This window comes from Narcine bancroftii, chromosome 6 (genome assembly GCF_036971445.1).
Source record: "Narcine bancroftii isolate sNarBan1 chromosome 6, sNarBan1.hap1, whole genome shotgun sequence".
Taxonomy (NCBI): Eukaryota; Metazoa; Chordata; class Chondrichthyes; order Torpediniformes; family Narcinidae; genus Narcine; species Narcine bancroftii.
This window is the reverse complement of record NC_091474.1, coordinates 72,693,769-72,719,406: the sequence shown is the minus strand read 5'-3', so window position 1 is coordinate 72,719,406 and position 25,638 is coordinate 72,693,769. Positions and strand designations below refer to the sequence as shown.

Below are 25,638 nucleotides of genomic sequence, written 5' to 3'. Positions count from 1 at the left end.
TGTGAAACAGCAATGGCGTCACCCAGGATGAAAAGCTGATTGATGCCACTCGCCATTGGGGGTGCCTCCTTATCCCTGGTTAGCAGCAGTCGTCCCAGTCAAAGGCTTTATCTGTAAATTTGCGGGGTTGGTTGGTTAATTATTTATAATGTTATTTTTCGTCTTTCGGGTGGTTCCGAGGAGGGGGAGGAGCCTGCAGATGCAGCGCCAGTTAAATGTTTTCAAAAAATGTGACTGAAAATAAGGTAAAATGCTTTAAGGTTTATATATTCATGCAAGTGAAGTTTCTTCAATGTAAGTACAGTGTAGCATTTTTGTCTTTTAAACTGTTTCCCAGGGCAGGATCAGCAAACACCAGAGAACACATGTACAAAGTTAAGGGAGGGAAGTTTTGGGGAGACATCAGGGGTAAGTTTTTTTTTTTAAAAACACAGAGAGTTGTGGGTGCCTGGAATGCCTTGCCAGGAACGGTGATGGAGGCTGAAATATTAGGGGCATTTAAGACACTTTTAGACAGTCGAATGGATGTGGATGAAAGAAAAATAGAGGGTTATGGAGTAAGGAGGATTTAGTACTTTTTTTAGGAAGGAATATATGGGTCGGCACAACATTGAGGGCTGTGCTTATATGCTTATTCTTGATGCATCAGGAATATGCTTATTCTTGATGCAAGTGTATTAATTAGTCCTTGTAAAAGTAAGTCTCAAGCAATCTTATCCAGCATCTACCAATCCCCATAGGTGCTGGATACCAGGGATTTTTCAGTATGCAGGATATTCAATGCACCCCAAAACACGAATGTTGGAAATTTTTTAAAAATCAGGCTGTTCTGAAACACGAAACTCTGAGACACTGTGATTGTAATGAAAACACAGAAATACTGGAGGAATTCAGCAGGTCTCGCAGTATCCATAGGAGGTAAGGATATATAACCGACCATTCAAGCCCAAGTGCTCTCCCCAACATTGCTCTCACAAACATTTCTAATCAGAAGTTCAAAATGCACATTTTCAAAAATTTCAATAGTATGCTTTTTGCATTCAAGATTGTTGACATTGACACCTTGGAGCTCGTTAAAAGCGTCTCTGCAATATATTAATGATCAGCCCAGACTCATGCACTACACCCAAACGAAGGTAAAAAAGTGCTGTCCCACATAATTAACTCTTTCCACTTTTACCAATGTGCATAAATCAATTTTTGTCCGTAGGTCAGAAAATATGAAGTCACCTTACCTCCACAGTATTGTTATGAATGGCATCAAATGCCCTCAAGATTGATAAGAGCATTTGTAATTATGAATAACTCAATATTGACATTAACATATGTTACCACAATGAAATGTGTTAAACTGAGAATAAAAAAGCAATTAAACCTGCAATCAAGAATTAAGTGCTGATAAACTCTAATAGATAACGGAAGTAATTTAAGTAAAGCAATAACATCTACTCCTGCCTAACAAGGAATTAATGGGATAGAAAAGCAAACAGATGTCTGGATACAGGTGAGAAAATCAGGGAAGTCACCATCACAGATCAGCAGAAACAAACACAGGGAATTTATTTTAGGTGTACAGAATTTTTAAAATTGAAGATTTGCAGAACCAGGAAGCTACACCAGTCAACAAGGCCAGGGTGACAGATGGATGGGATTCGGTGCAAGACATGGGCAACAGGGTTTTAGATCATCTCAACTTTACAAAGAGTAGAATACAGGAGGTGAGCAAGCAATGAAAACACAATGCTGGAGAAACTCAGCAGGTCAAACAGTGCCCTTTATAGAGCAAAGATAAAGATACAGAACCAACGTTTCGGGCTTCAGGCCTTCATCGAAGCCTGCTGCTTTGATAATAGCTCCACATCTATGAACTCTCTCTTCTGCAGCATATTGATTCCTTGACATGTTGACCTGTTTCTCTTTCCACAGGTACTGCAAGATGAATTCTTGACATTTCTCTTTTTGTAACTTGGAACGCACTCAGTTAATCGCTTAACAAATATGACCCAGCTGACTCAATGAAAATTTGGGAAGTGAAAATATTTACAACAGGTATATTAGATAGTGGCCTTCACTCTACCTTCTTCACAAGGGTTATATTCAGCTTCGAGCTTCTGAACATCAGCTCCAGTGAGCACTGCCTGCAGGCGCTTCTGTTTGGCTGTAATTTTCTTCAGCTGTTTTTCCTTAGAAATGGGAAAAAAAAGTGAAATTAGCCAACTGCAGCATTAATTTTCTAATCTTTGGCCAAATAAGTTAAGGTCATATCACGTTAACAGAAGCTCCAAGCCAGAGCAACCCTCTAATCCCACCCCTCCACCTTTACCTCCTCAGCTGCGGTCATTTTTAAAATCACCATGTACACTAAAGCCCCTGGCATCTGGCACCTGTGGGGAGTGGAAGATGCCGGATAAGTGAATTTGCCAGTTGCATGGACTGGCAAACTGATCGTGAGGGAGGGTGCCGATTTTAAAATTTGGGTGTTTACCTACCCTATTTGATGGCATATTAGACCCAAAAATGGCTCAAAAATATCCCCCTATTAATGATATACAAAATATCTTATTTACTTTATGTTATTGTCCATACTATCTTATTGAGTTCTTTATTAAAACCAATAAAAATATTTTAAAAAGAAAAATGTTCCCCGGGTCTTGTATGAAATTAGGGTGATAATGGGATCAGGGTGGAGCCTGGTGGCGGGCTGTTGGAAGACTCTCCTGCTGGCCCACTTTTGGTTGCTGCTCTAGTCCTGCTGCCCCACTCCTCCTGACAGCCTGATACTGATCTTACAGCCCTGCGCCCCTACCCCTGCCAGGAGAGAGCAGGGCAGCAGGGACCAACAGTGTCAGGATTTTATAAAATGTTTTCTGCTATAGCTAATCTGCTTTTGTTTACTCTTGTAAATTACAGCAGTTTTATTGATAAAAAGGTTTTTCCTTTTGATCTCATTGCATGTTTTGTCCAAGTTTTTTTTGTCTGCTATACTGGAGCTACATATTTCAATAACATTAAATGCTTACCCATAAATAAACTAAAAAAAAATCTTAATATTTCCTGTTGAAATTTGTAGGGGGGGGGTCCTATATGTCATCAACTTCCGAATTTATTTTCTGCAATTTTTTTTTGCCGGTTGCTTGAATTCTGGATAATGGGGATTTTACTGTGTTTATTCAATTCCTTCTAGAAGGCTATAATAGAACTTGGCTCCCCCGCTATTACAAGCTTGTAACAGTGCCAGTGACCCAGGCTCGAATCCCGCGCTGTCTGTCAGAAGTTTGTACGTTCTCCCTGTGTCTGCATGGGGTGCTCCAGTTTCCTGTCACCCTTCATAAATGTACAGGGGATTGTAGGTCCATTGGGTGGAACGGGCTCTGGGCCAGAAGGATCTGTTATCGTGCTGTATATCCAAATTAAATATCTGCAGCTAATACATTCCAGATTCCAGCCACACACCTGTAACATGTTCCTTTGCATCATTCTTCAACTAAATATGCCTTACTTCTTTTCGGGATAAAAAAAATAACAATTTCACTGAAAGAAAGCTTTGCAACAAGGCAGGAACCAACAGGAGCAGGAGTAGACCACAGCCTTTCGTTCTGCTGCACCATTCGATATGATCATGGCTAATCATGGTATGTGCTAGCTTCCAATGCCTTCAATTCCCCAATCTTTCAAATATTAACCTTCCTCCATCTTAAATGCATCTAATGATCTGGCCCCCGGTGGCAGAGAATTCCAAAGGTTCACGATCTCAGAAAGTTTGCCAAAAATATTTTAGATCAAGTCTTAAAAGGAGAAGGGGCAGCACCTTGTTCTCTTTCTGTCTCTTCACAGACTCCAGCTTCCTGTTGATGTCTTTATTTGTAGCAGCATGTGGAGTCAGCTGCTCAATGATCTTATCGGTGTGCTTCAGACACGCTGTAGTGGACCTAGAGCAGTAGTGAAACACACTAACAGGTCACACAAAATAGCTTGAACCCAACAAAATTCTTGAGTTTATTTGTCTTACCCATGTATAAATTCCATCAGATCACCAGAGTGAATGTGAATGCTCAGTGATCAACTGCACCCATGTCAAACAACTGAGTCGATGATAGAGCTCAGTTTATAACTGGAGCAAATTGGGATTGAAATAGAATTCTGAAAAGAGGTTAGCCTAGCGGTTAGTGCAACACTAGTGCAGTGCCTGTGACCAGGGTATGAATCCGGCACTGTCTCTAAGAAGTTTGCATCTTCTCCCCATGGATTTCCTCCAAATGTTCCAGTTTCCTCCCACCTGTCAAGATCGTACCAGTGGTTGCAGGTTAATTGGGTGGCATGGGCTTGTTATCGCACTGTACACCTTAAAAATCCTAATATGCTCAGTTTCTCACAAGGTGTCAAGACAAAGGAACAGAAGGCGGCCACTAGGCCCATCGAGTCTGTTCCGTAAAACTACACTAACCCCCATATCCCTTGATGCCCTCACTAATGAGATACTTGTCTATTTCTTGTTTAAATACTCCCAGTGATCTGGATTCCACTGCTGTATGGGGCAGTGAGTTCCACAGATCCACAACCCTCTGGCTAAAGAAGTTCTTCCTAATCTCTGTATCATATGGATAACCTCTAATTTTCAGACTATGACCTCTTGTCCTCGATTCACCCACCAAGGGAAACATCTTACCCGCATCCACCCTATCTAAACCTTTCAAAATACGAAATGCCTCTACAAGATCTCCTCTCATTCTCATACACTCCAATGAATACCACCCAAGAGCTGCCAAATGCTCCTCGTATATTAGCCTTTGCATTCCGGGAATCATCCTCGTACATCTCCTCTGCATCCTCTCCAACAACATCACATCCTTTCTAAGATAGGGGGCCCAAAACTGCACACAGTACTCCAAATGGGGTCTCACCATGAAAGGCAGGATTTGGTCCAACAAGGCATTTAAATAGACACAAAATGCAGATTCTGAAATCCAAAGGTTCCCTGTTTCCCACATAGGAAGTCAAAAGGTTCCCTGTTTCCCACATAGGAAGTCAAAAGGTTCCCTGTTTCCCACATAGGAAGTCAAAAGGTTCCCTGTTTCCCACATAGGAAGTCAAAAGGTTCCCTGTTTCCCACATAGGAAGTCAAAAGGTTCCCTGTTTCCCACATAGGAAGTCAAAAGGTTCCCTGTTTCCCACATAGGAAGTCAAAAGGTTCCCTGTTTCCCACATAGGAAGTCAAAAGGTTCCCTGTTTCCCACATAGGAAGTCAAAAGGTTCCCTGTTTCCCACATAGGAAGTCAAAAGGTTCCCTGTTTCCCACATAGGAAGTCAAAAGGTTCCCTGTTTCCCACATAGGAAGTCAAAAGGTTCCCTGTTTCCCACATAGGAAGTCAACCCACTAACAGGTACTAGTTTGCAACCAGTGGAGACTTGGGGAAAAGGGGTAGAGTGATATCATTGGGCATGGTGAGCTACTCAGCAACAATTTGGTACTCTTAAAAATGAGAATTTTGAGCAAAATATGACCTGAATTCACAAAACAGGGCTTCCGTTACCCGACTGGGAATTGACCTCAGAGCAATTCCTCTGGAAGTCACAACGACTTTCACCCTCATGACATGCTTGTATTTTCTTGGCCGGCTGCATCATGGTTGCTGGAGAGAAAGGAATTGGCAATCAATCCACGTCCATAAGGGCAGTAGAGAGGATCACTGGTGTCAATGCTCGGTGATCAACTGCACCAGGAGATCAGAGCCAGCACCACCAGGCTGAGGAACAGCTTCTTCCCACGGGCAGGGAGAACGCTGAACGACCAAAGGAACGGCTCACTCCCACCGTCCGAGACCCTCGTATTCATGAAACAAGATTTATTTATTTGTATAGACTTGTCCTGAAAACGTATTGTTTGTTTGTATGGGTGTTAAGTCTGGTTGCATGTTTTGCACCAAACGCTGTTTCATCAGGTTGTACTTGTACAATCAGATGATGTGAAACTTGATGCAATCAGATTCCAGTTGTATGCACAGGTGCAGCAGGACACAGACAGTCAGACTTTCCGACCAGCCAAGTAGTGACCTTCACAGAACCAATAATTCCAATCATTTTATTCCAGTAAAAACACGACGCTGGAGAAACTCAGCGGGTCAAACAGTGTCCCTTATATAGCAAAGATAAAAGATACAGAACCAACATTTCGTGTTCTCCAGTGTTACTTTATAAATTTCATACCTTAAGTCATCTAGCACAGATTGGTATTCCTTTTCTGCCTCGACTCTTCTGGCTGCGACGATAGCTTTGTCCACTTGTTGCAAGACTCCTTGCTCCAACACCTCTTGGTCATAGATGTCCACTCCTAGACTCTGCAGCTCCAGGACCTGGGCACTCTGCCCCACTGCTTGGATCTGCTGCCGGTCTATCTGCAGTGGCTTCTGCCCACTCCATGGCTGGACAGGAGGGAGGGTGGCTGAGGTGGATGGTCTGTCAGGAGGGAGGGAGGCTGGGCCATCAGGGCGGAGGGTGGCCAGGGTGGATCGTCTGTCAGGACAGAGAGTGGTTGGGGTGGATGGTGTGTAAGAGGGGAGGGTGGCTGGAGTGGATGGTCTGTCAGGGGGGAGGGTGGCCGGGGTGGATGGTCTATCAGGGGGGAGGGTGGCTGGGACATCAGGGCGGCGGGTGGATGGTCTGTCAGGGGGGAAAGTGGATGGGGCATTAGGGCAGAGGGTGGCTGGAGTGGATGGTCTATCAGGGGGGAGGCTGGTCAGGGTGGATGGGTCATCAGGGCGGAGGGTGGATGGTCTGTCAGGGGGGAGGGTGGCCAGGGTGGATGGTCTGACAGGGCAGTCAGCTGCCTGGGTGTGTGGACCCATTGCATGGGCAGTGGGAAGCACATCTGAGGTGTGGCCATCGGGGGTCTTGGCTCCTTCCATCAGCATGTAGCAGGAGTGCAGTTTGCCCGACACACAGCAGGATCTGGAGCTGGGGACAAAGTCAGATTGAGATTTATTGTCGGAGTACATACATGACATCACTTATAATCCTGAGATCCTTTTCCCTGCAGGCGAAGCAAAATTACCACTTGTTGCAAAATATCTGACTCAACATACACATGTAAACAAATAAATGCAAACAAACCGACTGTGCAATCCAGAGAGAAAAAATGAATAAAGTGCAAGATTCCTTAAAGTAAGATTCCCTGATTGAGTGTGTTGTTGAGGAGTCTGATGGTGGAGGGGGAGCAGCTGTCCCTGAACCTGGTGGAGTGAGTCTTGTGGAACCGAGACCTCTTTCCTGATGGTGGAAGCGAGAACAGAGTGTGTGCTGGGTGGTGTGGATCCTTGATGATTGCTGCTGCTCTTCGACGGCAACATTCCCCGTAGATGTCCTCAGTAATGGGGAGGGTTTTCCCTATGATGTCCTGGGCTGTGTCCACTACCTTTTTGAGGAATTTGCCTCAGGGGTATTGGTGTTCCCATACCAAACCGTGACACAGGTGGTCAGCACATTTTCCACCTCACCTCTGTAGAAATTTGCCAAGGTTTGTGGTGTTGTACCAAACCTCTGCAAACCCCTGAGGAAGTAGAGGTACTGATGTGCTTTCTTCACGATGCCATTAGTGTGTTGATCCTCTGAGATAGTGATTCCCAAGTACTTAAATTTGCTCACCCTCTTCACCTCTGATCCCCCGATGACTGTATATCTCAGGCTTACATTTCCAGAAGTCAACAATCCTTACTTTTGGTGACATTGAATAAAGCTTGTTGTTGGTGAATCATTCAGCCAAGTTTTTAATCTCCCTCCTGCATGCTGACCCATCCCCTTCCTTTATACAACCACTACCATTGGCAAAGATAGTGTTATTGTTGTACCGAGCCACACAGTTGTCAGTGTAAAGCGGGTAGAGCAGGGGGCTAAGAACACAGCCCTGTGGTGCTCTGGTACTGATGGAGACTGTGGAGATCTTCCAATCTTCACTGATGAGGTCTGGAGATGAGGAAATCCATGATCCAATTACACAGGGACAGCTTGGAGTCAGAGGGTCCCAATGTGGGCACTGGCCAGCCCTTCGCCTCCATAGTTGCTGTCCGGCACTGGGGGGATGGGTAGGTGAATCGCGGCCATAGGGGGAGTGGGTGCTGCCCAAGGGAGCGTGGGTGCTGCCTGGTCCCGGGGGGGGGGGGGGGGGGGGAGTGGGTGTTGCCCAAGGGAGTGTGGGTGCTGCCTGATCCCGGGGTGGGGGGGGGGAGTGGGTGCTGCCCAAGGGAGCGTGGGTGCTGCCTGGTCCTGGTGGGGGGGGAGGGAGTGGGTGCTGCCCAAGGGAGCGTGGGTGCTGCCTGGTCCTGGTGGGGGGGGGGGGGGAGTGGGTGCTGCCCAAGGGAGCGTGGGTGCTGCCTGGTCCCGGTGGGGGGGGGGGGAGTGGGTGCTGCCCAGCCCCGAGAGGGGAGTGGGTGATGCTCTGGAGGGGTGGGTCGGGGAGTGAATGCTGACCGGAGGGAGAGGGTGCAGCCCTGCGGGGGGAGTGGGTGCTGCCCCGGGTGGGACTGGGTGCTGCCCTTCTCCAGGTCCGGACCGCGAGACCCGACCTACCTGCCCGCCCTCCGCTCCGCAGTCACACTCAACCGGGCAGCGTTTCTTCCCCAGTGCCGGCGACTCTGGCCCGGGCAGGCGGCGCGACGTGGTCAACGGGGCCCTGGCGGCTCGTCTCTCGCTACAGCGGCCTCATCCCGCCGCAGCGACACCTGGCGGCCTCATCCCGCCGCAGCGTCACCTGGCGGCCTCATCCCGCCGCAGCGACACCTGGCGGCCTCATCCCGCCGCAGCGTCACCTGGCGGCCTCATCCCGCCGTAGCGTCACGAGGCGGCCTCAACCCGCCGCAGCGACACCTGGCGGCTCCATTCCTCCCCCCCCCCCCCCCCCCGCAGCGACACCTGGCGGCCTCATCCCGCCGCATTATCATTTGGCGGCTTCAACCCGCCGCAGCGACACCTGGCGAAGTGGGATGGGAATCCGCTAATCTGGGAAGGAAGGGCATTGGATTAACCTCCAGCTGAGGTCCCTCCCCTCGCTGGCGCTGGCACCTCATGTTGAAGTGGGATACACGGGCATGTCCGAACTGAGTTTCTGATCCCGGGTCACGGCTATGAAGTAACACGGGCTCTGAACACATCGACTGCTGCAGACGCGAGGCGCTGCCACAAGAGGGCAGCCAATATCATAAAGGACCCCCCCCTCCCCACCCCCTCCCCACCCCACCCCCTCCCCACCCCATGGTCATGTAATATTACACCATCTGCCAGCCTTGAGGCAGACAAAGGGTCATCATTCATGTTGCCCCTCAGTGCAAGAGAGAGGCAAAAGGGAGTGCCCGTGGATTCGCCTCCAGCCCTCCCTCCCGCAGCCTCCATCTGCAACCTGGGCTCCAGGTCCAAACCTCCGACACATCAGGGTTAGGGCCAGGAACTATTACATACTCCCTTCGGGAGCCCCCCCCCCTCCTTTTTTTTTAAAGCTCTCAGCGCCCTCTCGAATCCCGGTTCCGAGACCCCCGGCCGCCGGCAGAGTCGCCTTGAAGACCCTCACCTCACGGTTCAAGGACAGTTTCTTTCCGATAGCCATCGGTCTTTTGAACCTCTCCTTGTGACACTGACCAGGGCCTGTTCCAACCCCAGGGAAGGACTGTCTGCACTGTTCTAACACCGCCTTGCACTCTGGTAACTGCATACTTAGTGCTTTTCAATAGTTGGTATTTATTATCTTTTTAATTTATTTAACATAAACTATTGTTCAGCTGCAGCAAGTAAGGGATATGGTATATGGTACGGGAATTCGCGGGCAATTCCTGCCGATGGAAAATCAGCAAGTTCCGTGTAATATTACACCTGCTTAATGACAGGGTAAAGGAATCCTGAAGGATGCGGATTCTTCCTGTGCAGTGAGCTCTGTGGCCAGTAGAGGGCAATCATGCCTTAAACCTGCCATGGTCTCCCCCCAACCTACCCTGTCCCGGTAGGGCCAGGGCTGCCGTCAGGTTCAGGACAGGTCAAGCAGACTGCCCATTCTTGCTCGGTGCTGTTGACTTCTGATCTCAGAATTAGAGTGCAGAGGGAGAGAAAATAATTCTTGCTGGAAGTGAAGTTTCACTGTTGCTTCTTTGCAAATGAAAATATTGGTGCTCACACAATTCAACTGGGTAGAATCGAGTTGCAGGGAAACTGTATCTAAAACCACATTCATTTTGATAAAGTGTAGGTTACAGAGAATTTTTCAACAGTATTTGAATAACACACAGACCAGGGGCAAACTATGGTTTTAATAAAATGTCAAATTGGAAGAAAATCAATCTCTCGGCAGGAATCAGCTCTGCTCAAGTTCCCTCAAGCCCTGTAATGGCGAACAAGCCACGTGCTCTTCACTGCCTTTGGTGGATCGAGGTGGACCTTGTTTTCATTGGCAATGGAAGCAGATCTAAAACACAGAAATGCTGGAGTGATCAGCAGGTCTCGCAGCGTCCATGGGAGGTAAAGATATATTTCCAATTATTTGGGCCTGAGACCTTCCTCAAGGAAGAAGTAAAAAGCAGGCAGGCACCTGTATTTAAATCAGTGGCTGGGGAGGAGTACAGACCGACAGGCAAAAGGTGTTAATTGGATATGGAGAGGGGGCCCAGACAGAAGATGAGGTGTTGTTCCTCCAGTTTGTGAGTGGTCTCAGTGTGGCAGTGCATGAGACCGTGGACAGACATCTAGGCAAGGGATGGGGAATTGAATTGGATGGCCACTGGGAGATCTACATTATTGCGGCAAACAGAAGTGAGGTGCTCAATGAAGCAACGTCCCAGTCTGCGTCCACGCTCTACGATGTGGAGGAGACCCATAATGGGGGCATCGGATGCAGAAATACTAACTCTTTGAAGGAACCAGCTTTAACTCTGGGGCATCACACAGGAAAAAAGAAATGGGTTGGGGAATTGGACAAGATGCAACACTGAAGAGCGTCTTCAGAGCCCATTTTCACTTCCCCCTCATCTGCTCACAACCATCAACGATCAGTATATAAACATGTAATAGTGTAATTTTGTGGACCAGTGTTTAGGGGTCAACTATTACGTACTATTTTTGACTGTGGTAAGTACCTGTGTCATTTGGGACATTGGAAGCTCGGATGGGTAGCTGGGGCCGAAGTGAAAGACTGGGAGCTCGGACGGGCAGGTGACCAGGGAGTTGGTAGCTCGGATGGGTGGGGAGCTGGGGAGTCAGGAGCTTGGACAGGTGGGCGGCTGGAGCCAAAAATATGGGGGCTGTCATTTACACAAAATCGCTATGTGTAATTAATTGTCACTGCTAAAGGGTAGATCTCATGCAACACAACTGACATCCACTGAGGGAGACTTTCTCTTGTCTGTAGCTATGGCCAGGTTATAAATGCATTGATAAATCAGGGCTGCACCTGATTCAAACAGCAACTAGAGCTCCTTTCCTGGTGATAACCCCTCAGGTGAGGGGACAAACTCCCCTCGTTTAACTCCACATCTGCTGGGAGCTCCCCTTTTGTTACTCCATCCATCTCCCATCAGAGAGGATTGCTGCAATGGGGCCAGGTGAAATCTGCCCTAATGCCTGCAGAGAGTCCCACATCTGCAACCATCACAGCTTCAGTAGTGGGGGTATAGGAAGCACTCAGAGGTACCAGGCTGCAGTGCTGCTCTGGGGGACTCAACAGAGCAGTCTCGCCAAATCCATCCATGATCCCATGTGGGGTCACATCCGACGGGACTTGTCTCTCATCTTGTGACCAAAATTCATTTTCCATTCATCATAAAATGTACTAACAGCCCAGCCATTCTGCTGCCAATTTTGGCCACTCGCTATACATGAAATGGAAGCCGACAAGATAACAGCAAAAGGTGCATCAGTACCTGTGATGCAGGCAGATATTGGAAGCCCAGGAAGTTCTCTACAAAGTTAACCTTCTCTCCTACATCAGTGCATTGAGGGAACGTTCATTCAGAGAGGATCTGCTCTGTGTGGATTGGACTGCAGTCCACAAATAACCTCTCACTTGGGTAAGATTGGACATCGGTCAGATGTGATCTCCTGTGTCCCCAGCCCCTGTTCTTCCAGTTCACCAGGTTCGGAGAGAATAACCTTGATTGCCCTCTTGTCCAACAACGGGCCTTTGTTTGTTGTGGCCTCAGTCGGGGTTGCAACGGCACACTCCTGATATGTCCTGGTTGCCTCACTGGCCGGAGGGCAATCTGTGCTGACTCTGAAGAGGCTTCGGATGCGGTTTATCAGGCCTAATCTTTTTCCCTCGGCATGGTGTTGGAAGCTGTATGTCTGTTGCGTCTCTCCAGCATCTGAGAGGACCATGGCAGTGACATACTCCTGGGCAACTCTCCCCTTCTCCGACTCCTCAGGAGCGCCCACTTGAAACCTTTTCCTCAGGTTGAGCACGAAGTAAGCAAGACCACTCACTATCAGCATGGTGCCTGCAAGGAGACAGGAATCGTTACACGGATGCTGCAATCTTTCTTGTGTCCATCAGCATGAAATTCCCAAACCATGGGTGCTGCTGATGGTAAAAGACATCCCACATGGATGTTTCCGTGCACGGAATGGAACTGATGTCACTCAGTGAGAGGACTTCAACCTCGGAGTAAGAGTACCACGGTCTTTGGGATGAGGTTGTGGACCAGGTCCTTCTGTTCTCTAGGACTGTTCACAGAACCACATGGTGCTTTTTAAATTTTAAATTTAGACATACAGCTATTTCAGCCCAATTTACACCAAATTAACCTATGTTTTAAATGGTGGGAGAAAACCGGATCCCCCAGGGGAAACTCACGCAGACATGGTGAGAACATACAAACTCCTTACAGACGGCGTGGGATTCGAACCGTGGACCTGATCACTGGTGCAGTAAGGACGTTGCACTAACCGCGCTACTCCTGGACAATCACAATTCCTCGGTCAGTTTTCACTGAAATGCGGATTGCAGTCAATCATTACCTGACTGCGTACAAATTGGCTGTGGTTCTACAAGAGGCTGCACACTTCAGAGATTTGGAGATGCCCCGTGTGCTCTGGATTCTCTCACATGCCAAAGGTTGGTGGGATAATTGGCCCAGAATGAAGCAGAGTGATGGAATCTTGGGGGAGATGGAGAGGATGTGGGAAGAATCATCTGCGAGATTGCTGTGAGACCGGTGTGTGCCTGATGGATGGTTGGCACCACCATTGGTCTCATTCTGACCCCTCTCACTGCCACAGCCTCCAATCCTGGCATGTCCTGTACCAGACCACAGACAACAGCAGAGACCCTCCCTCACCTGGAATAGTTGCATGCCAGATGAGAATGGGATGCAAGAAGCAAGCCACAGACAGAAAGATGAATATGAGGAACTTCTGAAATCCATTGGGTCTGAGAGCTTTCTTCCACAGGTTCCAAACCTTCTTATTTGCTTCCTGAAATGAATAACTAGAAGAGCAAAAACAGACATTTGAATATTTTCGTGACAGCAGGAGAGAGACAAGATGTAAAACCAATTCCACTTTGCTGCTGGATTTCAAAACTCAAGATTCCTTCATTGTCGTGGTAATGAAACAGAAAATGTAATATTACACAAAATCTCTTTTAGTCCACTGTAAGGCAAACAAAGGTTTGCCATCAGCAAATATTGCCCTGTGCCCCTTATAGTCAGAAAGAGGCAAAAGAGGAACCCCCAGAGTGACCGAGTGTCCATGGATTGGCCTCCAGCGCTCCCACTGCCTGTGTAGCCACACAGTGTCCAGACCAAGCCACCAGCAACCCAAGCTGCAGATCCGAACCTCTCCCATGATCAGGAAGCTCTCGGCACCCTCTTGGATGCCGGTTCCAATACCTGGTACTCCTTCAGCCAGTCTCAAGCCAGCCTGCAGCCTGATGGAAAGCACAGGCCACAAGGAGGAGCTCCGATAAGACAATTTGGACAAGCTGGGCCAAGTTTGCTTGTGGTACACTGCCATGACTTTCTGGACACTGCCTGCTTCCATTCAGAGCCCCTCCCTGGTGTTATCTCCTCTGCCTCTCCATAAATGGGGGGGGGGGAGGTCTCCCTATTTTCTGGTGCCCTGTACCAGTCCTCCACTTCCCTGGAGTCCAAAAACCCTCGAGGCCGCTGCCAATCACAAGCGCCACCATCTTGGGTCCAGATCCCACGGTCACAGTACTTTTAAATAGAACCACAGTCGGCTCCTTTAACGGGCTGTTTAAAGCCTGTATAGAACCGATGGCGGTCGGACAGGGCGCCTGGACCCCACAGAGAGTGCTGTGCCTCCACTTTCATGGTGAATGGTTTTCACTTTGAAATATGTAATAACTTGGAACAGAATGCTGCTCGACTTTTAGTCAGGAACAAGCTGACTGGTCTCTCGCTGCGTGTGATCAAAGAACAACAGTACATAGGGGCAGGAGTCGGCCATCTGGCCTATTGAGCATGCTCCACCCTTCATTGTGATCATGGCTGATCTGATGGGCTCATCTCCACCCACCTGCCTTTTCCCCATATCCCTTAATTCCCCTACTATGTAAAAATTTATCCAACCTTGTCTTAAATATATTTACTGAGGTCGCCTCCACTGCTTCAATGGGCAGCAAATTCCACAGATGCATCACCCTCTGGGAAAAGCAGTTCCCCCTCATCTCCACCCTAAACCTACTCCCCTGCATCTGTCCCTTAGTTCTGGTCTCCCCTACCAATGGAAACATCTTATCTATGCCTTTCATAATTTTACATGTTTCTGCTCTTGGTGTTTTACAGCAATCATTGAGATGAGGGATGTTAGCAGTCGTTTATTGAACAGATGACATGACACCATGACAGTTGTATATTTTGGAAAGGATCAACCTGTGAAAGAGTAGCAGAGCTGTCAGTTCATCTGCGGGCTTTTGGGGAACTGGGATGAGGGAAAATAAATGAACGAGCATGGGAAATGTTTGGATAATTTGAGGATGGTGGGGTTGGAATGGAAGCAGGCAGTGTCCAGAAAGTCATGGCAGTGTACCACAAGCAAACTTGGCCCAGCTTGTCCAAATTGTCTTATCGGAGCTCCTCCTTGTGGCCTGTGCTTTCCATCCCCGTACCTGTTTGAATGTCTTTTCAATGTTGTCCCTGCCACTTCCTCTGGGAGCTTGTCCCACATTCCCACCCTCTGTGAGAAAATGTGAACCTCACATCCTTTTTTCAATCTCTCCCCCCCCCCCTCACTTTAAATCTATGCCCTCTCCTATCCTGGGGAAAGGAGACCACGACTACTTTCCTTCTGCATGCAGCCTCTCCTCATAATGCAAGCCCTCCAATCCCAGCAACATCCTTGTGAGTCTTTTCTGCACCACTTCCAGTTTAATTACTTCTGTCTGAAAGCTGGGTGCCCAGAACTGCCCACAGACTGATCAACATCCCATACTATTGGAACATGGTGTCCCCTCTCCTGTACTCGTGTCCCAACAACTGAAGGCAAGGGTGCCAGCATCCTGTTCACCACTCCATTGACCTGTATTCCCATTTTTAAGGACTGCACCCCAAGGTCTCTCAGTTTTACAAGAGTTCCCTGGTCCTTTCCCCAGGGCGGGAGAAGCAGACACCAGAGGACATCTGTACAAAGTGAAGGAGAGGGAAGTTTAGGGGAGATGTCAGGGGTAAATTTTTTACGCAGAGTTGTGGTAGTCTGAAATGCTTTTCTAGAGATGGTGGTGGAGCTGAAATATTCAGGGCATTTAAGAGACTTTTAGACACATGGATGGAAGAAAAATGGAGGGTTACGAGGTAGGGAGGGTTTAGTTTTTTTTGCAAAGGAGGAAAAACCCAACACCCAACCCCAACCAACCAATTTTCCCCTGCAACCGCTGCAACCGTGTCTGCCTGTCCCGCATCGGACTTGTCAGCCACAAACGAGCCTGCAGCTGACGTGGACTTTTTACCCCCTCCATAAATCTTCGTCCGCGAAGCCAAGCCAAAGAAAAGAAAAAAAAAAAAATAGGTCAGCACAACATCGAGGGCTGAAGGGCCTGTACTGTGCTGTAGTGTTCTATGTTGTATGGTCCCTACCAAGCGCTGCCCTGGTTTAACTTACCATCACTCTGCACTTGTCAGAATTGCATATTTCCTTGTGGGTAAAGGAATGGCAGATGGAATTTAATTCCTGACAAGATTTACGTTTCCTTTCATTCCCAATTCACAGTGAATGTTTGAAGCAGTCCACCCGTCATTCAAGCTTGGCTCTTTCTAATTGCTGGATGTTTCAGGTTGCTTTGAGGATGGTGAGGAGCAGAGAATGGATTAAATCCGAGCTTCAGCCGCAGCAGCTTGTGTCCCATAACAGAGAGTTATTATTAGGCTGATGGTCGTGCCTGTGGCAGAGGGTCACAGGAGCACTGTAGTGTTGGAACTGCTAAGGTCTCTTAAGTGAATCTATTTCTACTTACGGGCAGTGATGGACAAGCACAATGTCAATAAAATATGGGCCCTCCAGGATGGTAAGAACTGCTGCTGCAAAGCTGATGGGAAAAAGAAATGTTAGCCTTTCAATCTCCTGTGTTTATTATATATATATAAAAACTCAACTCGATAAATCCTTCAAATACTCACAGTAAGTAAACCGCCAGCTTGGTGAATGGTCCTTCCACCGCAGCACCGACTCCAACTCCAAGCAGCACTACATGTTAAACAGACAAATGGCATATCACTTCCTGCAAGTTAAGTCTCTGTCTCTCCCGCTTAATGACAGCACCTAACTGAAACTTTGCCATCATGGTCTCCTGTACATCGGGAGACTGGGAGATCGCTTTGTCTAGCACCTTGGCTCTGTCTGCATCAGTGAGAGGCATCTCCCAGAGGCTACTCATTTCAATCCCCCGTCCCATTCCCTTGTCGACATGTCTGTCCATGCACTGCCAGACTGAGACCACCCGTAAATTTGAGGAACAGTACCCCATCTTCCAAATGGGCACCCTCCAACTGGATGGCATTAACATCGATTTCTCTGGCTTTCATTAAACACTACCCCCCGCCCCAATTTCTCCTGTCAACTTTCCCCAGCTCTGTCTCCTTCTGCACGGACATGATAAATGCTTACAATACCCCTTCCCTTGTCAGATCCAATGAACACCTTATGTTGATCTGGATTCCTCCCCCAGTCTGAGACTTTCTGAGTATTCCCGCTTCTGGTTCCTTGATGATGGCTGAGGCCCGAAATGTCAGCAATATAACTTAGCCTTTTATAGATGCTGTGAGACTGGTTGAGTTCCTCCAGCATTTCTGTGTTTTTACTACAGTCACACCTTCTGCAAACCTTTGTTTTGTGTCTCACTTAGATTGGGCCTGGGCCCATTAACCAGTCCTTAGTGTCACAGCACCACCCATTGGTGACACTACTCTGGTCAACACTAGATGGCAGGTTGTGACCAGGGGAAATATTTCCCAACATGCTGAAGCCATAGATAAAATCTCCCTCTCCCCCATCAAACATGATCTACCAGGATCGTTGTCTGAAGAGGGCGCGCAAAATCAGTGAGGACCCCTTCCACCCTGCACACAGCATCTTTCAGCTGCTCCCATCGGGGAAGAGATCCAGGAGTATCAGAGCCAGCACCACCAGGCTGAGGAACAGCTTCTTCCCACAGGCAGTGAGAATGGTGAACGACCAAAGGAACTGCTCACACTGACCATCTGAAACTTTCATATTCATGAACCAAGATTTATTAACTTATTTGAATGTTCGAACACTTGTCCCGCATGTGTATTGTTTGTCTGTATGTGTGTTATGTCTGGTTATGTAACTGCGTGCTTTGCAATGAGGACCAGAGAAACGCTGTTTCATCAGGTTGTACTTATGCAATCAGATGGCAATAAACTTGACTTGATCTCCACATCACTTGACTTCTTCACCAGCTGTATGCTTTAAATTATTTTAAATTTAAAGATTTAAAATTTTAAATGTAGACATACAGCACAGTAACAGGCCTTTCCTGCCCAATTACATGCAATTAACCTACATCCCCTGGTACGTTTTGAAGGGTGGGAGGAAACCGGAGCCCCTAGAGGAAACCCATGCAGACACTGAGCGAATGTAGAAACTCCTGGCAGACAGCGCAGGATTCGAACCCCGGTCCCGATCGCTGGCGCTGTAACAGTGTTGTGCTAATTGCTACGTTGACTTTGTTACCCATAGAATAAAATGATTTCAAAAAGTTCCTCCCATCCAGTCCTCATCATATCGTTCTTCTCTGGATGGGGTTTCTAGCAGAGTGCAGCAGGGTCCCACAGGTACCCGACCACACCTGCGAGCATCCTTCCACGTGCCTGCGAACATCCTGAGGGACCTCTGGAAATCTACCCCTGTCTGTAAGGAGTTTGTATGTTCTTCCCGTGTCTGTGTGGGTTTCCTCCAGGTGCTCGGGTTTCCTCCCTCCCTTCAAATCGTACTGGGGATTGAAGGTCAGTTGGGTTTAATTGGGTGGCACGGACTCGTGGACCGAAGTGGCCTGTTACTGTGCTGTGTGTCTAACATTGGTGGTTCCATCACTGAATGGTACCCGGTCGCAGAGTCTTGGACAAGAGGCCACAATTTCAGGATAAAAGGGCATCAATTAAAAATAGAAATGCGGAGAGATTTCTTTAGCCAGAGGGTCATGAGTCTGTGGAACTTGTTGCCACCGGCGGCTGTGGAAGTGAAATCATTGCATGTATTTAAGGCAGAAATTGACAGGTGCTTGATTAGTCAGAGCATCAGTGATTACTGGGAGAAGGCCGGGGAGTGGGGCTGAGTAGGAGGATGGATCAGCTCATGATAGAATGGTGGGGGAGACTTGATGGGTCGATGGGCCTCCTTCTGCTCCTTTACCTTGTGATCTTGTGAGGATATGAGCTTAAAATCTCCTGCTACTAATGAAGCTAGTTGACAAGTAACCTGATACCAAATGAAGCCCCAGACAAGCCTGTCAGTGTATAGAAATGTCTCATGTTTGCTGATGTCCTTATGGTCACAGCCCACATCAATGAGACAGGGCCCTTCACTTCCCACTGGATGATCTTCATCCACACACACATCATACCAACCTGAGATTTGGCAGGAAGATCCAGGAAGAGCAATAAACGCAGGTAAGAATTGCAGTGACCTTCTGCTCTTTAGGCCAAGTGACCTCTCGACATCTTCCGGGATGTGTCTGTTCCTGCTACTTCCTCTCCATTGTAGTTGTCTTTGAGAAAGTGGTGACAAACTCTCTTTGAGAACTGTTGCTGGGGAGTGGCAAGGCCTGTAGACACCCATTAAAAATCAGAAGGCAGCTGGGGAGAAGGTAGGACTACTCAGAGTCATGGGAGGTCACCTGTTCCCAGATTAGTGTGCGAGTTAGTGTGCACATGTTCGGGTGTGCAAGTGTGTGTGTGTGTGTGTGTGTGTGTGTGTGTGTGTGTGTGTGTGTGTGTGTGTGTGTGTAAGTAACTTGGACAACAGAGGTGCTTCTATGAAGAATATTTTGGATATAAATCTACATCTAATGGATTCAATAAATTTTAATATTTTTAAATTAAATATTAAAATGTTGACATGCAGCATGGTCACAGGTCCTTCAGCCCATGAGTCCGTGCCACCCAATTACACCCAATTGACCCACAACCCTCGGTACGTTTTGAACAGTGGGAGGAAACCCACATAGTCATGGGGAGAACGTACAAACTCCTTACAGGCAGCACGGGATTTGAACCCGGGCGGGTTCACACTATTCTGCTTCATGTCTTGGCCAGTGAAGAGTTAAATAAAGCCTTTAATTTATATCGCACTTGAGAAACCTTCTTCAAACTTTTATTGCAAACAAGGTAATGCCTCACTGATTCCTGCCTTGTGAGCTCTCAGTGAGAAATGAAACTGGCACCACAAACCAAGAGCGAAGTTTAAGTTCTCTTCAAGCATTATTTGGATCCTGTGATGAGATTGGAATCTTGACTGATCATTGGATTTTCTCATGTAAAATAACTCCTGCTTCGTGTCCCTTTGTCTTGGTGGTGGGGGTTGGGGGGGGGAATGGAATTGGAAAACGTGCCTGTGATTGAGGGTTCATGACTGGCCATTTCAGCATCAACCTGCACGGAAAAGCCATCTGATCCCATTACAATCATATTAAACAAGCCAGTGCTGCAATTTCCCTTTCACCCCTTCACCCATGATTTTAGTTGGACGGTAGATGTTTCACTGAGTTGGGGGATTTCAATTTACAGAAAAGCAAAGCGCTGCATACTCTGGAAACCTGATTTAAAACCAGAAAAGGCTGGGAACAACGCTGGAGGCGAATCCATGGCATTTCGATGACTCTGAAGAGACTCTCTTTTGCTTCTCTCGTACTGTAATGAGCACCGGGGCGATACGAATGGTGACTCTGTCTGCCTTAGTCAGGGAGAAGGCAATTTCATGTAATATTACATGTTCTGTTTTATTACAAGACATTAAAGGAAACTTGAAGTTTAAATTCATGGTTAGCACAACACTGTTACAGCGTCAGCGACTGGGTCAGGGGTTCCAATCCAGCACTGTCTGTAAGGAGTTTGTACATTCTCCTTATGTCTGCATGGGTTTCCTCTGGGGGGTCCAAAAAATTACTGTTGAACTTGAACAACGTTTGGACCTCCAGAGGACCTCCACTGTCACCCCCCCCATCCACTGTCACCCCACCCTCTCCCATCATCCCCCCTCCACTGTCACCCCACCCTCCACCATCTCCTCATCCTCCACTGTCACCCCATTCTCCACCATCACCCCCCCACCATCACCCCCCCCACCATCACCCCCCCACCATCACCCCCCCACCATCACCCCCCCACCATCACCCCCCCCACCATCACCCCCCTCCACCATCACCCCCTCCATCATCACCCCCCTCCACTGTCTCCTCACCCTCCACCGTCACCCCCCCTCCACCGTCACCCCCCCTCCACTGTCACCCCCCCTCCACCGTCACCCCCCCTCCACTGTCACCACCCCCTCCACCATCACCCCACCCTCCACTGTCATCCCACCCTCCACCATAAACTATCACTTCCTTCCCCAGCAGCAGGTGGACCATGTCCACAACATCCTGCAGCCTCTCACTTAAACCTAGACATCAACATCAAGAAGGACCCAGAACCGGCATGACCTTCATACTATCCTGGCTTGAAAATCCACCCCATCCCTTCATTGTCGCAGGATCGAAATCCGGGTACTCTCAACCCACCATCAAAGTGGGACAACCCTCGCCAGAAACACTGCAACAGTTCACAAAAGCATTTCACCAACACCTTCTCAGAATCAGCTTGGGCTTGACAATAAATGCAATACTCACCTCCTGCAACAGGAAAGGTTTACAACAAACTACAGGGAATCAGGTTGGTCGTGGACACTGATACAGGTTGGTCATGGGCAGTGGATGCTGGTTGGTCATGAGTAGTAGTGCAAGTTGGCCGTGGACACTGACGCAGGTTGGCCATGAGCAGTAGTGCAGGTTGGCCACAGACACTGGTGCAGGGAGCCAGGTTGGTCGGTTTATCAAGTTTAAATTTCAGTAGGCTGTTGTAACTGGCACCAGTGGCCGTGGGTAACTGTTCAGCTTTGGGCAATTCCACTTACCTGCAGCTGTAGTAATCCCAAGAATCCTGCAAGTGAGCTCCAACATAGCCCACCTTCTTGCAGTAGCCATTCCAACCAGTCATGGATCTCAAAAATCAAACAGAAGGTGTTTCTGTCCAGATGTCTCCAGTGTGAGTCAAGCAAATGTTTCTTCAGGACATTTACAAGAATCCCATTCACCTGTGAAGACAGATGCTGTCACAAATGTTCCAGTTGAGACAGTGGATCGCAAGTGTTCCCTCCTTTCTCTCTCTCTCTCTCTCTCTCTCTCTCTGCCCCACCATGCACGTACAGTGTTTTGGAAAAAAAATCTTTACCCATCTGACTGTGGACTTCACCACATCTAACCGGTTTGTACAACCACAACCTGCCCAAGGTGACAATGACTGTTTGTTTTCCAAAAAAACAAGTTGTTTAATCATTACCCACAAACAGTGTCTAAGTTAGGTTAATAGTGCCCTGCTGCAAATCTCCCTCAGACACTCCGGGAATAAAACCCTACAGTGCTTGTTGACTAAGTTTCAAAGATTAGTCTCCAGTAAGGATTATAAAAATTTATGCACAGAACAATTCCTCTGGTTGTTTCAAGTTCCGGATTTTGACAAAACAAAGTAGAAACCTTTTGCAACTTTGTCCCTCTGAATTCCACTTCAAGACGCTGTGAACCTTCCCTGACTTTTTCTCTGTTCTCACCTTCCATTCCCCTTGCTTTTTGGTGTTTCTCTTGCTTGTCATGAGAGCATTGATGTTGTCTCCATCTTCAACGGTCAATTGGTGGTTGATTCCAGAATGGGGCAGCTGCAGGAAGGAGGCAGCGGGCTCCGAGCTCAGAAATATCCGGAGAAGAACCGGCTTTATAGCGTGATCCCACAGAGGAAGACCAGGCTTGGTGAAGGACGGAAGACAATCACTGGATGAACTCAGCAGGTCAGGCAGCGTCCACAGTGGGAAATGCCAACTATTGTTTATTGTCATCCGATCGTACGTACAACCTGACAAAACAGTGTTCTCTGATCCTCAGTGCAAAACATGCACCAAAATTAGTGAGGGCCCCTTCCACCCTGCACGCAGCATCTTTCAGCTGCTCCCGTTGGGAAAGAGATCAGGCATATCAGAGCCAGCACCACCAGGCTGAGGAACAGCTTCTTCCCACAGGCAGTGGGACTGATGGATGACTGATGAAATGCAAACACTGACCATCTGAGAATCTGCCAACGATTTAACAAATGTATTATTTATATATATGCCGCATGTAAATTGTTTGTTGATATGTGTGCTATGTCTATATATGTGTTTGCATGTTTTTACACTGAGGACTGAAGATCCAGTTGAACTTTACAATTGTATGATAATAATAAACTTGAACCTGAACTTGACCCCACCATGGATACGATCACGGACGACCATTAATGTCACTGCACCATCCCCATTTCCTTTGACTCTACCATATACCAGCCTCTGTCTTGAACATACTCTGTGAAAATGAATAAATATTGTTTAATTAAAAGTAGCATCTCAGAGGGTTAATATGAGCCAGATGACTTTGTCGCTCTTGGTCACAGGTCTTGGGGTACAGTTCTGATGTACCAAAGACTGAGCAATGTAGCCCCTGCCAATTCCATTTCCACTGCTTCACCAGAAACACAAGGAGCTGGACAGCATCTTTTGCATCATCTTGAGTTTCATTTATTTCATATCACACAGGCTGCTTACTGCCGGAGACTGACTCGAGACTGGGTGAAGGGGTACCAGGTATTGGAACCGGGATGCGAGACGGTGCTGGAGGCTTCCTTATCATGTCAGAAGTGTGCATCTGGAGCTCGAGTTGCTGATGGTTCGGACTGAAGTCTGTGGGAGCACTGGAGGCGAATCTACAGACACTCAGTGTCTCTGGAGGGGTCTCTCATTGAAAAGGCTGTAAGGGGTGCTGGGAAATTTCTCTGCCATAAAGTAGACTAAAGGAAATTCTGTGTAATATCACAATATTTGTTTTATTACAGCAATAAAAGAATATTTGAAGCAGAGTCTGGGAAATGAACTAGCTCTCTGGTTGTTTGGTATGCATGTGCTTGAAGGAAAAGCGGGATTGTTATCTGTTACAGTAGCTGAGGTTGGGTACGATGGTGTAGATATTGAAGCCCCAGTCTGAACAGCTCAGATGAGGTTGGTGAAGCCAATCTCAGCTTGTCATGAACTGGAAGAGATGGTTAGGGGAGAACTTTAAAATGTAAAGTTGATTGTCCTAAGAACCGTGAACATTAGGAAATGGACAACTTCAGCTCAATAGAGGTCATTGGCTTCATCCTGAACATCACCAAGCATTGCACACTGATTCCTGCATCTCACTTCCCTCCTCATTAACTTTGGATGGACACCACTTGCTTCAACTCCAAAGCCTGGTTTCACCTGGTCATGGCCGGGGAGTCATTTGGGTTGATGATAAACAAGGCATGTGCAATCAATGCGCAAGATGGAAGGGGCGATCAAGGTTGTAGGAACGCCAGGCACTTTCAGACTGAAGGTGGAATTTTCCCCTCATCTGTAATGCATGAGGGGAAACCAGGCTGGAACACACTTGTCTGTCAGCGCTGCACCTCAACCCTGGCATAATCTCAAATTCCTCCTTCATTTCATTGTGCGTGAACATATATAGAGCACGAGCCAAAGGTTGTACTCATAAAACTCTGACAATCTGTGTTCAGAATATAAAAGTGATAATAAATTGGTGAATTATTAATTTGGAAATTGAGATTATTGGAAAGCATTGAGTTGAAGGATATTTTCCATACCAATGACTTGTCATTGGTGCTCTGTGATTTGTAAGGGATTACTTAAAGTGGTGTGTGAGTGGAAAGAAAAAGTTTGAAAATCACTGATTAAGAGTCTTAAAATGTAAACTTGCGGGCGTTTGTTAAATTGAAGTAGACAGAATTAATGTTTAAACTGTTAATTCTGAGTTTTTCTTCATTTGCATTTGGCTCATTCCTGTTCGTCTCTTCACTATTGGGAATTGGCTCCGGTGAGCTCACAGCTGGGTTGTTCTGTGGCTCTCCCTCTCTCTCATCTTTTACCACTCCACATCATCCAGGCATTTCCTTCCAAATGTCAACTGTGAATTTCCCTCCATGGATACTGCCTGGCCCGCCAGATTTTTCCAGCAGTCTGTTTAATGCTGAACGTGGACCCTGTCCTGAGGTAAAAATGGCTGCCAAAACCCAGTGAAGATCTCTCCAACTGAGCTCATTGATGCTGTGGGGTCTGCCCTCAGTCTCGGTCTCTGGGAGAGATATTATGGAGAAACACACACTCTGTAGCAGAGTTAACTCAGGGTTTGGTGGGCTAATAGTGGGGAATGATTTAATTTCCTTTGACAATCAGTGAGATAGAACAATGATGAAACCCAGGTTCTGCCAATTACTAGGAGAGGGAAACTCTGCAGCTTGCAGCTTCCTGGATTTCCCCATTGTGTTTGCAGAGCCTAGAATGTGTGGAGAGGAAGTCTGCCTCCACACAAGGCCACTGGTTGTAGGTCAGTTAGAAGTTCCAGCCTTCAGCAGGTGAGTCACGGCACAGATTCAGCAGCTGATCTGCCTTAACTGGCTTCAACCTGCTGTTACTCCAGAAGTGGGAAAACATCCATCTTTCTTCGCATCTGCTGAAGAGCTGATGAGCTGGCGAGTTTAGCCCTATTTAGCAGAGCATATCACCTTAGCTGATGGAGGACCTCAGTTTTCTTCAGGCTGACTTCCAGGCCAAACATTTTGGCAGTTTTCGCAAAACAGGACGTCAAGCGCTGAAGAGCTGGCTCTGAATGGGCAACTAAAGCGGCATCGTCTGCAAAGAGTAGTTCACGGACAAGTTGCTCTTGTGTCTTGGTGTGAGCTTGCAGGCGCCTCAGATTGAAGAGACTGCCATCTGTGCGGTACCGGATGTAAACAGCGTCTTCATTGTTGAGGTCTTTCATGGCTTGTTTCAGCATCATGCTGAAGAAGATTGAAAAGAGGATTGGTGTGAGAATGCAGCCTTGCT

The 25,638-nt window shown here is 47.6% G+C and overlaps 2 protein-coding genes across 7 annotated transcripts in view; both read right to left on the bottom strand.

Moving 5' to 3' along the window:
- The window catches only part of ercc6 (excision repair cross-complementation group 6), a 63,201-nt gene extending 53,576 nt beyond the window's left edge, over window positions 1-9,625 (bottom strand). For 2 of the 4 annotated variants that reach the window (XM_069885319.1, XM_069885322.1), the window contains exons 1-4: window positions 8,560-8,749; window positions 6,205-6,951; window positions 3,809-3,929; window positions 2,078-2,183 (exon numbers count right to left, since the gene is read on the bottom strand). In XM_069885319.1, the coding sequence (XP_069741420.1) occupies window positions 2,078-2,183; window positions 3,809-3,929; window positions 6,205-6,908 (931 nt within the window). In that variant the 5' untranslated portion in view covers window positions 6,909-6,951; window positions 8,560-8,749. Of the gene's footprint in view, window positions 1-2,077; window positions 2,184-3,808; window positions 3,930-6,204; window positions 6,952-8,559; window positions 8,750-9,014; window positions 9,178-9,553 lie in introns of those variants that run through there. The other 2 variants (XM_069885321.1, XM_069885320.1) reach the window with 2 other exon arrangements.
- A 638-nt stretch (window positions 9,626-10,263) lies between these two features.
- On the bottom strand, window positions 10,264-21,885 carry tmem72 (transmembrane protein 72). 3 transcript variants are annotated; one of them, XR_011340154.1, is made up of 7 exons: window positions 21,610-21,885; window positions 19,068-19,264; window positions 16,599-16,665; window positions 16,436-16,507; window positions 13,302-13,450; window positions 11,889-12,461; window positions 10,264-10,438 (listed from the first exon to the last, which is right to left on the bottom strand). XR_011340154.1 is itself a non-coding variant. In XM_069885323.1 (6 exons), exons 1-6 carry the CDS (start codon window positions 21,690-21,692, stop codon window positions 12,028-12,030), a joined length of 1,002 nt encoding a protein of 333 aa, XP_069741424.1. In that variant the 5' UTR covers window positions 21,693-21,885; the 3' UTR covers window positions 10,264-12,027. The 3 variants fall into 3 exon arrangements, 2 of the variants coding, with proteins under 2 accessions (XP_069741424.1, XP_069741425.1); XM_069885323.1 differs by having other exon boundaries at window positions 10,264-12,461; XM_069885324.1 differs by lacking the exon at window positions 19,068-19,264 and having other exon boundaries at window positions 10,264-12,461.
- Between the last annotated feature and the right edge of the window lie 3,753 nt (window positions 21,886-25,638).